The 13,183-nt window shown below is 38.7% G+C and overlaps 1 protein-coding gene across 1 annotated transcript; it reads right to left on the bottom strand.

The window, feature by feature from the left end:
• Positions 1–8,242: 8,242 nt before the first annotated feature.
• LOC117256516 (uncharacterized) lies at positions 8,243–11,293 on the bottom strand. Its single transcript, XM_033625966.2, has 2 exons — positions 10,922–11,293; positions 8,243–10,456 (listed from the first exon to the last, which is right to left on the bottom strand). Exons 1-2 carry the CDS (start codon positions 11,163–11,165, stop codon positions 9,162–9,164), a joined length of 1,539 nt encoding a protein of 512 aa, XP_033481857.1. The 5' UTR covers positions 11,166–11,293; the 3' UTR covers positions 8,243–9,161.
• Between the last annotated feature and the right edge of the window lie 1,890 nt (positions 11,294–13,183).

A 13,183-nucleotide genomic window follows, 5' to 3' on the forward strand; every position in this document is an offset into this window, starting at 1 on the left:
TCATGTTGAATCTGGCAAGCACTACATCCCAAGAGCTGCAGTAGCACCAGCTGTGCGTGACTCAGAAATATTCAGCAGCTCTGTTAACAAGGATGGATATGGTGCAAAGTGTACTTGACCGGGAGTTTTAAGGCCACCTGGATCACTTCATCAGGCCGTCCCTTAGTTTGGAACTACTGAAGGAACGACCATCTGCATGCCAGGTAATATATTCATGTAATGGTTCAGTGTGTAGGATTTAGGGCGATATATTGGCAGAAATGGAATATAAGATAATAAGAATGTTTTCCTTGGTTTATAATCAACTGTTTTCGTAACCTTAGACTGAGCTGTTTATAGCTACACAGGAAGCTGGTCCTTGTCCACAGAGATCGCCATGTCGCATCACCATGTTTCTAAAGTAGTCCAGAACAAACAATCAAAACACTGGCTCTACACAGGGCGATTTGCGTCTTCACGTTTTCATGTCAGCCACTGTAGTTAGGAGTTCCTCTGCAATGAGAGCATCAGAAAAAACTAACGTGAAGCTGCTTTATTCAGCGTTTTCACTGGTCTAAATCACCTGGTCTGTTTGTTTCGGAAAGGAGGAGACCCTTTGCAGAGAATTCGGCACCTGTTAAAAACCTCCTGAACACGTGCGGGTATATGTAACATGTAATGCAATGTAAATTCTTATTTTAATGTAAATTCAATAGTGCATATTTGACAATTTCGTCTATGAAATTTTAAGGGAAGTTCAGACTCCCTTGTTGTCTCAGAGCAATTGCCCCTGGTGTGGACTTTAAGTTATCAAAGAAAAGTAGATGAGCACACATTAGTAGGTGCTGGGCTTGTGGCCCATCTGCAACATGCCGAACAGCGTAAGAGAAACACTGTTTTGTAACGTGAAACTGCTTTATTCAGTGTTTTTACCAGTTTTAATCACCTAGTCTGTTTGCTTTGGAGATGAAGAGACATCTGCGGATAAATCAGCTCCTGGTAAAAAATCTCCTGAACAATAAACACTAAGAAATTCTACCCAGGAAAAGTTTCAGCTCGTTGCAATCTGCAGTCCTCACGGCTAGATGCCTCTAAATCCAGCAAAATGTTACACAATGTTCCCTTCATTTAAGGTAGATACCAATTCTCTAAAATATCATGAAAAGAGACTGGAAATGCACATAAGCTTGACAGGAAATAAAATATCAGAGTAAAAGTGGAGATATTGAAGCTGCCAATAATGTGGGGGATAAGAGAAGACTTCATGCTCCTTTTTAAAGAGTCAACCAGGAGTTTGAATCCACAGTATAGATCTACAAAACTGTTCCCAAATTCCATCAAAATATGCTTTTAACTGTATTGTTGAACAGGTTAGCTGAGCAAATCTCTGTTGCAGCATTTTTTTAACTGAGCATATTTACTCAATTGCCACCTAGAAAAAACAAATGCAGTGTAATACATCGGCCCTGCAATAAATCCATCATCATGACGGTTTTAATGTTTAATTTTTCTTTTAGAAAGGTGTTGAATCAACTTTATAGTCATGTTACAGACTATTACTGTTGTTATGTTTTTTCCCAAAGGGGGTAGCTGTTAGATGTTTACATATGGATGTATTAACGCGAGTGAAAGTATACATGTTCTTTGTTTACTAGACAGCTTTTTAACTCTTGTCACATTAATGATGGACTTATCATGTTCATATATTTATAGCATGATTAATGACTGTCTTTCATGTTTAATTAATCATTAACTAATAGTTTGTTAAGGTCTTGTTAGCGACATTATTATAAAATGTTAGCATTAATATTCATGTCCACTGAATATTCATGTCCATCCTCGCCCATCAGTATGCCTGCTAGGCGCCAGTAGAAGGCCAGCACTTATAATTGGCAATCTTTTCCTGTTGGTTGACAGTACAGAGGAGTCATTTCCTTGCATTCAAATCTGCGAGTCACACAAAGCCGGCTTGTCAACTTTCCACTTCATTACAGGTCAAGCAATAGACTCATTTCTCTCAGGCGCGTCGCGCCCATAATTGTTTTCTACCTCTCCTTTCGTAGCCAATTTACATGTGCTTCCTCGCAGAGTGTAAAAGAGACAGAGAAAGGAAAGATGAAAATGCTCCTGCTTTTCACTTCCACTCACCGTCCATTAACGGCTTGACACATGGAACGCAAAAAAGTAATATGAATTTTGTTCCCCTTTCTGTAGCATTTGCTTTGAGGCATATGATACAGTATGTTGAACTGAGCTGAAAATTCGATAGGACATTATGATGCAGGACAGGGGAGAATGGGATGAAAGCAAGTTGAACGGCGTAGGCTGCATGCAGCAATGATTCCAGAAATAAGAGTGCTCAAAGTGTGTGCACATAAAACTAGCTATAATGTACAACTGTGAGACATTACAATGAATGCAAAAAATATATTATTGTAAGAAAAACGGACTTGAAATAGAAGCAACCACCGCACAGACCAGGACAGGAACAGTTAATGGCTCGTGTGAACACACTCGCACTAACATGCAAAGTAGATGTCAATTAAAATCTTTAGAGTAAAAATATAGGCTAACAAATCATATTTTGTTCCAGTTCAAATTCTCAACAGCTGCTAGTCACAAGCTCTCATACATGTAAATTGCATGCAGCTAATTGCAAGCTATCCTGCTGCTATAGCTTTGTAATCAAGGGCTTAGCCTAATACCCCCTTGTCTATCAACAGAGTGCAGGTGCATTCATTTTTTAAATGGCCACCGCAGTCACAAAGCCAACTGGAGCACTGATAGAACGTGCTGTTGTATTGATCACATCTGACAAAAGAGAATTTTATCTGCTGGTCCTGCTAAAAAAAATAGACTGTAACGGGGCAGAATGAGGCAACACAAAGTGAAACACCAGTTAAGAGTTGATACATTACAACTAGGACCCAAAACACACCACTCACCTGCAAAGTAGAGACTGCCCCAGTGCACCCACAGGCAGCTAGCAGGGAACCCTGCACTGAGACAGAGGAGCCGGTGTTATTAAAACCTTATTGAAATATTAAAAACCTGCAAAAGTAACAAATACTAATAAAATCTAATTATTTGGCAAAGGACTCAAAATAAGACAAATAGTGGCAGTTAAATTAGCTCGACATAAAAGTAAAAGAATTACAATTTCACATACCCTCTGGCTTCGGCATAATATTTCAAATAAAAACCAGATATTTAGGTTCACACAGCTGAGGCAGCCACAAGTCTGTGTGTCCTCAAGGCACAACTCCAGTTTTAAAATTGCAGTGGAAGAAATACAACTATTAGCCAACCCATGCTTAATGTTTACCAGCATTTTATTACATACTTCCACAGAATGTCCTTCAAACCACACAAAAAGCTTTACAAATCTGGAATTGATAATATGTTATTCACAGCATCCTAACTAACACTCATTATCAGTTTTCCAACACTTTGGCCAAATGAAACAGTGAGTTAATGCTGTGCTTTAAATTACCTGTAATGGCTGCACCTGCTGACACAAAGCTGATTTAAATTTCAGTACTCCTCCTGCATACACCTCAGGTTTCTATATTAATTACATATATACTCTCTGATTTTCATTGAGGGCTGCTGCTACCACAGATTCTCTACAACAAAAGATACTGCATTACAAGCTGCATCAGTGGTATGAAATGGTATACACTTCCTAAGTGGGCATGGGCATCTCTTCCCCTCATACCCCTACCTCCTTTTGAAGTGTAGTTATATCATGAGGATGGATGACAGCAGATTGGAAACAATTCAACAATACATAAAGTGGACGCTGAAAAAAACAAGATCAAACAGTAAAATTAAGCACTGCTGGCAAAATATTAACCAAGATATGTTTTCAAAAACATATTCTATTTATTATTTAGATTAATGTTTCACTGAAATACAAGATTTGTTATCGGTCAGCTGCCATATTATTTCCTGTGGAGAAACAAGCTTGCATTACTGACCCACCTGTGGGAGCATTCAGTGCGGTGCAGTACTGTTGTAGGTTTCTACCTCTTGAGCAAAAGCAAATTCCACAGCTCCTTTGCTTAATCTTCTCTAGGCATCTAACAACAATTTCAAAAGTATTTTCATCTTTTTACAGCATAGACACAGGGCCATAGCACCAAATTCTGGCTCCTATGCATAAGCAATCTTTGTGGGCCCCACCCACCCTCTCTTGATCCATGTCTCTCTGTAGAAAATCCTTAAGCACCTCTCTACCTGTCTCCATCTACCTGCATGAAAAATCCCCAGTCATCCCTAACTGCCTCCCTCTTCCTGGATGGATGGAGCCCAGAGTCTATATGTAGCAGCAGCTCACAGGTGGCAGTCCTTTTTCTCTGGAGGACAAAGGAGCATGTTGACCAGCCTCATCCTACCTTCTAATGTTTGAACTGAGTCTATACAATGTGAGTTTCCTTTGATTTAAATGCATTAATAGAAACCTAGATGATAATTATTTATTTGTTGTGTTGATTAAGCTTCAGTTAAGTTATTTCCTGATCCCTAGGTTTATAGTTATTGTGTTTGAAGTTAAATTACCCTTGCTGGATTATTGCTTATTCCAAATCAGGAATCATGATGTCTAGTTTAATATTCTTTATTCCTTTCTTCTTTTGTTAAACAAACCAGCTCAAACTACCTCAACATAAAAGGTTGAAATCCTCCTGCTTGTGCTCATCTGTCACACCACTGAGTTGATAAAGTCCTTGAACCAGAGTTTCCTAAATTCTTATTATTATTTATGATGTTTAGAGACAAACTTAGTGCGCGGGTGGACTAAACTATTTTGCAACCTTAAGGGATAATAGGAGCCTCAAAGGGCTTTCACTATTAAGTCAGGGTGCAAACAAACCCAGACTTTTCATTCCAAGGTTTTCAAGGGCCCCCTCCCACTGGGGCTCTGGGTAATCAGTCCAACCTTTCTCCCCACTACAATGCAGCTGCATAGACAATCTAGTTTCATGAAAAGACCACCTTTTCACCTGAGAAATACTTCTTTAATAGTTTATTTTCTCCTCATTATGTTTGACCTTTGTTCACTTTGTGCACATTGCACAATAAATTTGCAAACAGATACATGAAGACACATTGCTTTTGTTTTACACAGCATACTCATAGTTTATCTCATAGTTTATGTTGCTTGCTGTACATTTTTTTATTTTTTTATTTATAGTGTAGTATTTATAGTTTTTTGTAGTGTGCACATTTAGTTAAAGGAATACTCTATCTATAGCACTTGCCAACTAACGTCAAAGTGCAGTGCATTTTGGGGCGAAACTGCCATATTGTGATGCCACGGATGGACCAAACAAGCCCCCGGACCTGTCAGTACTCCTCCTTGCACTGCTCGCGATATATGCTTGAAAGTAGCTTGAAAGAAAAGGTATTGTTCAGAAACAAACTCCTATCACTGGCAAAGAAACACTGTATTATCAGAAGCATGGATCCTTATTAAAATACTGAAAGAAGAATGGATTTGTGACCTTGACAGTTTACCTTTGTGATGGTGATTTCGAAATGCCTGACAGAGATCTCTGTAAGATCAAAACATTGCACAATTAAAACTGCTGGGAGCTTTTAATACAGTGTGGATCTTCCGTCTGGTTCTTTGAGTTTGATTTTTTGATCCAGCACCTGTAGAAGTTTTTTGGATGTGCATGCTGTTCGCCCTGCTTGCTCCTGACAGTTTACCTCCCCTCACATTTCCCAATATTTTTACCACTCTTGTTTGTGGTGTAAGTGCATATACTGCTGCACAATCAGGCAGTTTTAAATGTTCGAAAATGTATAAACCTCTGAACTGTGGAAACACTGTCATTCAAAGGTATGTAACACTGAGTGTTATTGAGTATTTCAAACTGGACGCTACTGTTTGGATTCGTGGGGCAAAGACTGTCACAGATGCACCTACTGGGTTTCGACCAAATATTTGAGCAACATCCATGCTGAAGTGGGCTACAAGATTGACTACACCTCTTCAGTGGTGCAGAAGAAAGTGCTTGACCAGTGTATGAGTGTATGCTCCACCACATCAGCCATAAGCAGATGTGCCAAAAAATGTAAATCCACCAGGTAATCAAGAGTGGTTATCACCACTACTTGAAACACTGCTGCAGCATAGCAAATCTGTTGGTTTGTCATGGATGGAGGAATATTACACACAATATGCAGAAGCAGCAGAGCTCTTTGCAGTGCCTCAACGCTTAGCAACATCTCTTTATGATAAAGGCATAGATACATATGAACTGTCAGTTATCCTGCCGCACTGTGAGAAACACACACATGCTGCAAGTGTGACTGACACACAGGCAGCAGCTGTTGAGATGTGCACAAGGCAGCAGCATTAGTCTAACGCTTGGTGCGCATCATGTCGGACTGGAAGAATTATAACCTCAAACATGTGTGCTGTATTTGCCACCAGTTTGGAAAGGCCAGCTCTAACCGTTGTGAAACAGGTGTGCAACTCACAACACAAAGCAACTACCACCCATACCAGGTGGGGTGTCGAGCATGAGATGGATGCTCTGAAGGCCGCTCTCAAAAGCAGAGACCCTCATCACACAAACCTAAAAGCTGAATGAGTAGAGGTATAAGAAAACACATACAAAAGAATCACAAATTATTATTTTTTTTGCTACAGAAGAAAGCTTTAGAATTGTAAACAGAGCTGATTATCATTAACCAACCTGTAGATTAGTACTAATGTATAAGGTAAAACAAAAAAGATGCATTCTGCATATATCCAGAAGCTGCCCCATATTTGCGAGTCAGTGTTAACTAAGGAATTAGAAGTTTACAAAAACAAAGATGTATAACAGTCAAAGGAGCTCATTTGTGGAGTCGCATTGCAAATGAAAAGAAATACGTGTAATACATATGCAAGATTAAAAAAAATGATAAAAACTGAGATGATTTACAAATATAAAATTAAATCATTGAGACTAGCGCATGTATATGAATATTTTGGGGGATTTGGGGTTTTACATTGTAATTAATGTATAAAGTATTTGTGCAATACATACTTTAGCCTTCACCTTGCTTCAGCAAAACTTGCTTTAGTTTGTCACTGCTTCAAAAATAATGACATATTGTTATTAATTTATTTTATTTTTGTCTTGTGTATTTAAATGATTTTCGTTGGCAAACAAAACCTAAAATGAACTAAACCACTGAAGGACTCACAATGTGCGACTGCTGTAGAAAAGGCTGCCTTGAAAAGAAGTGTCCTTCCAAATATATAAAAACATGCAGCATCCAGCAGGCCTGAGAAACAAAGGACAAAGACTTCTGTCTCTATTGTCCTACAATAAGCTTCAGCTTAAGAAAACACACTGTTTCCATACACAGACACAAATCTTTGTAACTGGATCAAACTGCTGAGACCTGGTTGTTTGGACTCTTAAGGACATGGTTGTGGTACATGTCTTTCCAGACCAGGAATTCTGGGAATCATGTGTACAAAAAGCACGTAAGTCCTTTGAGAGAGTGTGCCTTCTGGAGCACGGAGCCAAATATTACTATAGAAATATTCCACGGTCACTGTAAGCACAACTTACCTGTCCTGCCATGTAGGTCGGCTGCTGTGCATCTGAAACGAAGAGTAAACACTGTCACGCTAGGTTAAGCTGTTTCTTCTCAGTGTTTTTTGCATCATTTTATACTGCTGCCATTCATAACCTACTGCTCTATCACACTGATTGCTTTTATTGATATATGCACATTGTTATTTAGTTACAATTAATCACTTAATCTATCAGTTGATTGACATTAAGTTATTTGGCAGCTAGTTGGTAAGCCATTAATTGTTAAAGTCATTTTGACAGGAAGAAAATGCCAAAAAATTAAATGGTTTCAGCAGCTCAAATGTTTTGTTTTTGTGTCTTAACCGTACAGTGAACTGAATATCTTTGGTTTTTGATTGTTTTTTGACAAAACACAGCATTTGATGAGATTACCTTGGTCTCCATGAGCCTGTGGAGGGAATTTATCACTGTTTACTCATTATTTACACACCAAACAACTAATAGATGAATTAAGTAAATAGTTAAAATAAATAATCAATAATAATAAGTCCTGTTATTACTTCCTTTTATTAAGGTATACTGTACTATTTGTGGCCTGTTACTGCTCTGTCTGAAGATGTTTACTTTGCTCTGACAATCATATTGTTCACATACTTGGAAAAGTTCAGTGTTGCGGTGTACTACCTTCACTACAATAAGAACCCAAAAATTGCACATTGTACTTAAAAATACTTTTTTTTTTATTAAAGCAAAGTTTTACAAGGTCATATGATGTCATGTGTTTTAATGTGAAGCACTCAAGTGTACAAAAAATTTCATCATCAAAAACAAACATCAGTCTATAAACATTTCATCATCAAAACATTTAGCTAAAAAGCATACAAGTCATATATATATATATATGACTTGTGTATATATATATATATATGACTTGTATATATATATATATATATATATATATATATATATATGACTTGTACATATATATATATATATATAGTATATATATGACATATACCAACATCTCCTATAACATTTACACAAGTATTTCACTGCTGAAAAGATGTTTTCGTTCATGTAACTGGTGTCTATGCTATATAACCACAGAAAACACAGTAGAAGGGCTGTGGTATTTGCTTTTGCGCAAGAGGTAGAAAGCCTACAACTACCAGACTGCACTGCGCTGCATTGGATCAATAAACCCTCCTGCTAGTGGGTGACTTAATGTGAGTTAGGTCGTTTTTCCACAGGAAACAATATGACAGCCAGCTGGTAGCAAACAATCTCAAATTACTGTTAACAGTAAGTTAGAATATGCTTCAGAAAACATTTGAGGCAAAAATAGGCAACGCAGTGACAGAATCTTGGTTTATATTTGACCAGCACTGCTTAGTCTTACTATTTGATCTGGGTTTAGTCTGCGTTTAAGAGAGAGAGGGAGAGGAGTGGCCCTCACTCTCGATCTGCTCCTTTACTCTTTGCGTCTGTAAAAGGCATCACCCAGTGGAGCTGACAGATGAGCAGAGAGATCTGAGAGCTGGTAAAATGGAGGGAAGTTTGCCATAGTTCATTTACACAGACTACCCACACTGTTGTGATACAAAGCTGGTTGAAAAGCACCCATTCATCATGCACATTTTAAGATCCATCAGGTTTTGCAGCCACATTGGGACACATGTTAATTAGAATGAAACAAACATTCACAATCTTGTCGAGGAGCGTCATCTCCTCACCCTCACACGGGAGTAACAAACTAGCTGGTATTGTCTTATGTAACATTGTGTACTTGTTGCGCATGCCATCAATCACCCTTCCAACATGAACCCGTAGGTGTGCTATTGCTCGTGTGCTTTCTTCATCCTTAGCATCAAGTTGACATTGTCCATTAGTGATCGCAGGAGCTTTAACCTCCGCACACATCAGTCCCACACTTTCTTTGATGTCAAAGCCTCGATCAGCTAACACTATATCACCTGGTGACAATTTGTTAAGAAGGCCACAGTTTTCAGTTATGTGCATGTCAGAGGAGTGCCCCTCCCAGCCCTTGGAAATAAATGATATCGCACCTTGTGGTGTAATACCAATGAGGTATTTCATTGTGTCCATACTTTTGCTGTGGGATAAAGCCAGTGGATGTGATTTTACATCAGATTGCCTTTCTGTACGTATTTCAAAGCAGTCAACAATAATAACAGCACGTTGGCCAAAAGCTTCCAAAAATTTCTGTGGTTTTGTGGCTTGTAAACAATGCCTCTCTGGCCAGTGCACCAAAGGGTTAAGGCGTGCATATAAAACGTCTACGGTGTCAGCAAAGGCAGCGGAAAGAGTTTCACATGAAACACTAAAGAGGTGGGCGAGGTGCTGGACTGGAAGATCAAGCCTCAGACGCATGAGTGTCAATAAAATCATTTGAAAGGGTGATAAGTTCTTTGTAACCGGCAGGGAGGGCTTAACATTGTTGAACAGTGCGACTAAAATAGCAAAACATGGAAGTCCTGTGTAATACTGGACCTTGTCTGTGTTAGCCTCCAAGAAGTGTTCATCCATCCTTCTCTTATTCAGCTCACACCTGAGCTCCTTGTTCTCCTGCAACAGACGGTCGATTTCTGCACTGCTGCGCTCACAGAACTGACATTCTGTTTTTGGTCTCTTAGCTGTCGGTTCATGTGCCACTTCATCTTCTGCTGCTTCCTCTTCATCCTGGTCTCCGTGATCCTCGTCTACTGCCACGACCACCTCTGCCCATTTTCCACAAACCTCCTCTTCTGCCTGGTTTTCACCGTCCACACCATCCGCTGCTGTCACTTCCATCTTTCCTTTTTTTAGCTGGCGAGATTGCTGGTGTGACTCTGTGGCATGATCTTCAAAGTGACCCAGGTGTAGTGTTGGAGCCCAGTCTGGATGTGACTCATCCATTTCATATGCAGGTTTACCTTCAGGGAGACATAATGCTGAATTAACAACCAAGACAGAAAAAAGACTACTACACGGATACAAGTTATTTGCAACCAACAGGAAAGTCATAAACACAAAATAGAAAAGCTTTTGGCTTTAGTTTTCAGCCGCAGTTTGGTTAAGTTTAGGCATAGACATAAAATGAGGGTAGAAAGGACATTCTTATTTAAATCAACATAACAGGATGGTCAGAGCGGCAGCCATCTTTACGTGTAATCGCAGCGGGCTATCTTCCATATAAACAAACCAACTTGCCAACTCGCTAACTCACTATTCCTGGGTTTAAACAACAATACAACTTGGTAAGTTAAGGAAAAAAACGTTGACTGGGTTAAAACGGACCCATTCACAACGTTAAACACGCTTTGTAGCAGAAAGCCCTGACAGTAAACTGCTCCCAAACACCAAGTACAGCACAATGCTGAGCAAATTGTGACACTCACCTGAATGAAAATGTCTCGAGCACACTTTATATGATCTTGGGATGTTGCTAAACTTGAGGTCTAGTCGCCCTACAGCTGATATCCACGCCATCCGTCTGCTCTTCGTGACGTGGGACACATAACTTCCCTGGTTCTGCCTCCACGCAGGGAAACTATAGAAAGACATCCCGTTGTTTATCTTTTTACCTTGTCCGTCGTGTGAACGGCCGCTACAGCCAATGACACAACAAGTACTTCCTCCCATGACTTAAACGTCCTTGATAAGCATGTAACGTCAGTATAAACGCATTAAGTACTCGCAAAGCACGTCTCCAGACACAGCATGGATATGTGAAGACAACAGTTGAACGGACTTAGAGCTGCTTCCGCATCTTGGGCCCACGGAGCATGCGCATTACTGACTTCCGCCAGCAACTTCCGGTTTAGCGCTCCGTTTACTTGAATCAGTCGTTTGCCCCTCTCTAGACTTTCCAAATGTGATCAGACCGATGGATCAAAGTCTGATAATGAAACGAGTCATTTCACACTTATCCACACATTTACACACGTCTCTCTCACAATGTATGTCTATGGGGGACAGCTGAACGTCCTTTATTCAATCAAAAATGATACAAAGCATTAAAAAATACAACTGATAACAAGAACAAAGAACAGCAGGGGTACTTATATACTTAAAAATAAAAAAAAAATAAGGTTTTCAAGGAATTGTAAATGATCATAGTCCTGATGGCTTTATTTGTCAGTCCTTATAGTATTTTAAAGTACAGCGTCAGTTCATGCTTCAGGTGGTGGACATTGGATTTCATTTCAGTTCAGTTCAAGTCAAGTTAACTCAATTTAATAGAACTTTTTTTATATCCCAAAGGTAATTCTTGTGCTAGAGAATGCTTCAAATGATAGTTACACCAAGTACAGTAACAATATTTTAATGTTCACAACCAGTAACAACCAGTGGATACCCCGGGGTCAAGGTCACTCACTGGGCCCAGTTCTAAAAACAACAGAGCATTAAATATCTGGTAAATATGTAAGATAAGAGGTGTAATTGATGACATGCTTGTACTAAAAGGTAGATTAGTAGGTTGCCGAGGAATAAGTAGGTGTACGCTCCTATATTCCAATGGCGTTTTAGCTGATAGGTGGGTATACTGTAAATGGCCTGAAATAGAGGTGGATATAACCCATATACCCTCCACTACACCACTGACCATTTGGATGAAAAGCTTGCCATGTGAAATGAGAAGATTCAAAATAAAGATATGACCTCTGTCCAGATATTTATTTTTTTTCATAATAAGAAAATAACATCAATCATGTTTAACATCAATCCAGGATATTTTTTTCTGCTACTTAATGCATTCATAAAATAAAGGTATAATTGTTTCTGTGCCAGTATTATAGAACACAAGATTCAGAAAGATCATTTCTATATTTTAAAAGGTGATTTGTTGGATAGATTAAATTGTAAAATGCACTTCACTAACCTTATTGTTGACAAAATATTTGTTTTAATCAGTCCAGATTTCCAATTTAATTTTCAAAGTGACAATTCCAATAGTGTTTGCAGTGAGAAGTTGCAGGGCATTGTACCAAATGTGTACAATTTTTTTTTTTTAGATTTTATTTGTTATCCTTTATGTTGATACCATACAGTGCATCAAAATGTTTGACTGTAAACATATACATGCAAATTCTTGATAAATAAATCTTCAATGTTCATGAAAAAAATGACAAAATTCTAGCATCATGGTAGATGATGTGTGGCAAATTTCAGAATTTTATCTCAAAAACTGAATTTTTGACAGCATTTTGAATTTTGCTCTAATGTGAACAATTGGAGTCAATGTAAAAATGGCAATTTTAAACATCAGTTTTTCACTTATGGAGCAAATCAGTCATTGTTACAAACAAATTACCAACATCTCCATGCTGTCTAGATGCAATATGTATATTTTCAGATTTTTGTTTCGATAACTGAATTTTTTACAGTGGTTTGAAATCTGCATTTCCATGCACGGATGGCTGCTTTCCTGCACAACAGTGAATGGCTTACTCAGTTTGTGAAGCCACTGTTGAGTTGGTACTTGCCAATTAGTTTAGAGCGGTAGATGACTGTCTTAGGTTAGGAGCGTGACTGATCACTGTGCAGCATCTTCAAGTCTTCTTCCTGATAGAAAATCTGCCTTCTCATGCTTGAAAATAAACCAATCCAGATCCAGTGTCAATACTTCAGTGTGAAACCATCTGAGGCTTCTCACTTTG

Source organism: Epinephelus lanceolatus, chromosome 1 (genome assembly GCF_041903045.1).
Source record: "Epinephelus lanceolatus isolate andai-2023 chromosome 1, ASM4190304v1, whole genome shotgun sequence".
Lineage (NCBI taxonomy): Eukaryota > Metazoa > Chordata > Actinopteri > Perciformes > Serranidae > Epinephelus > Epinephelus lanceolatus.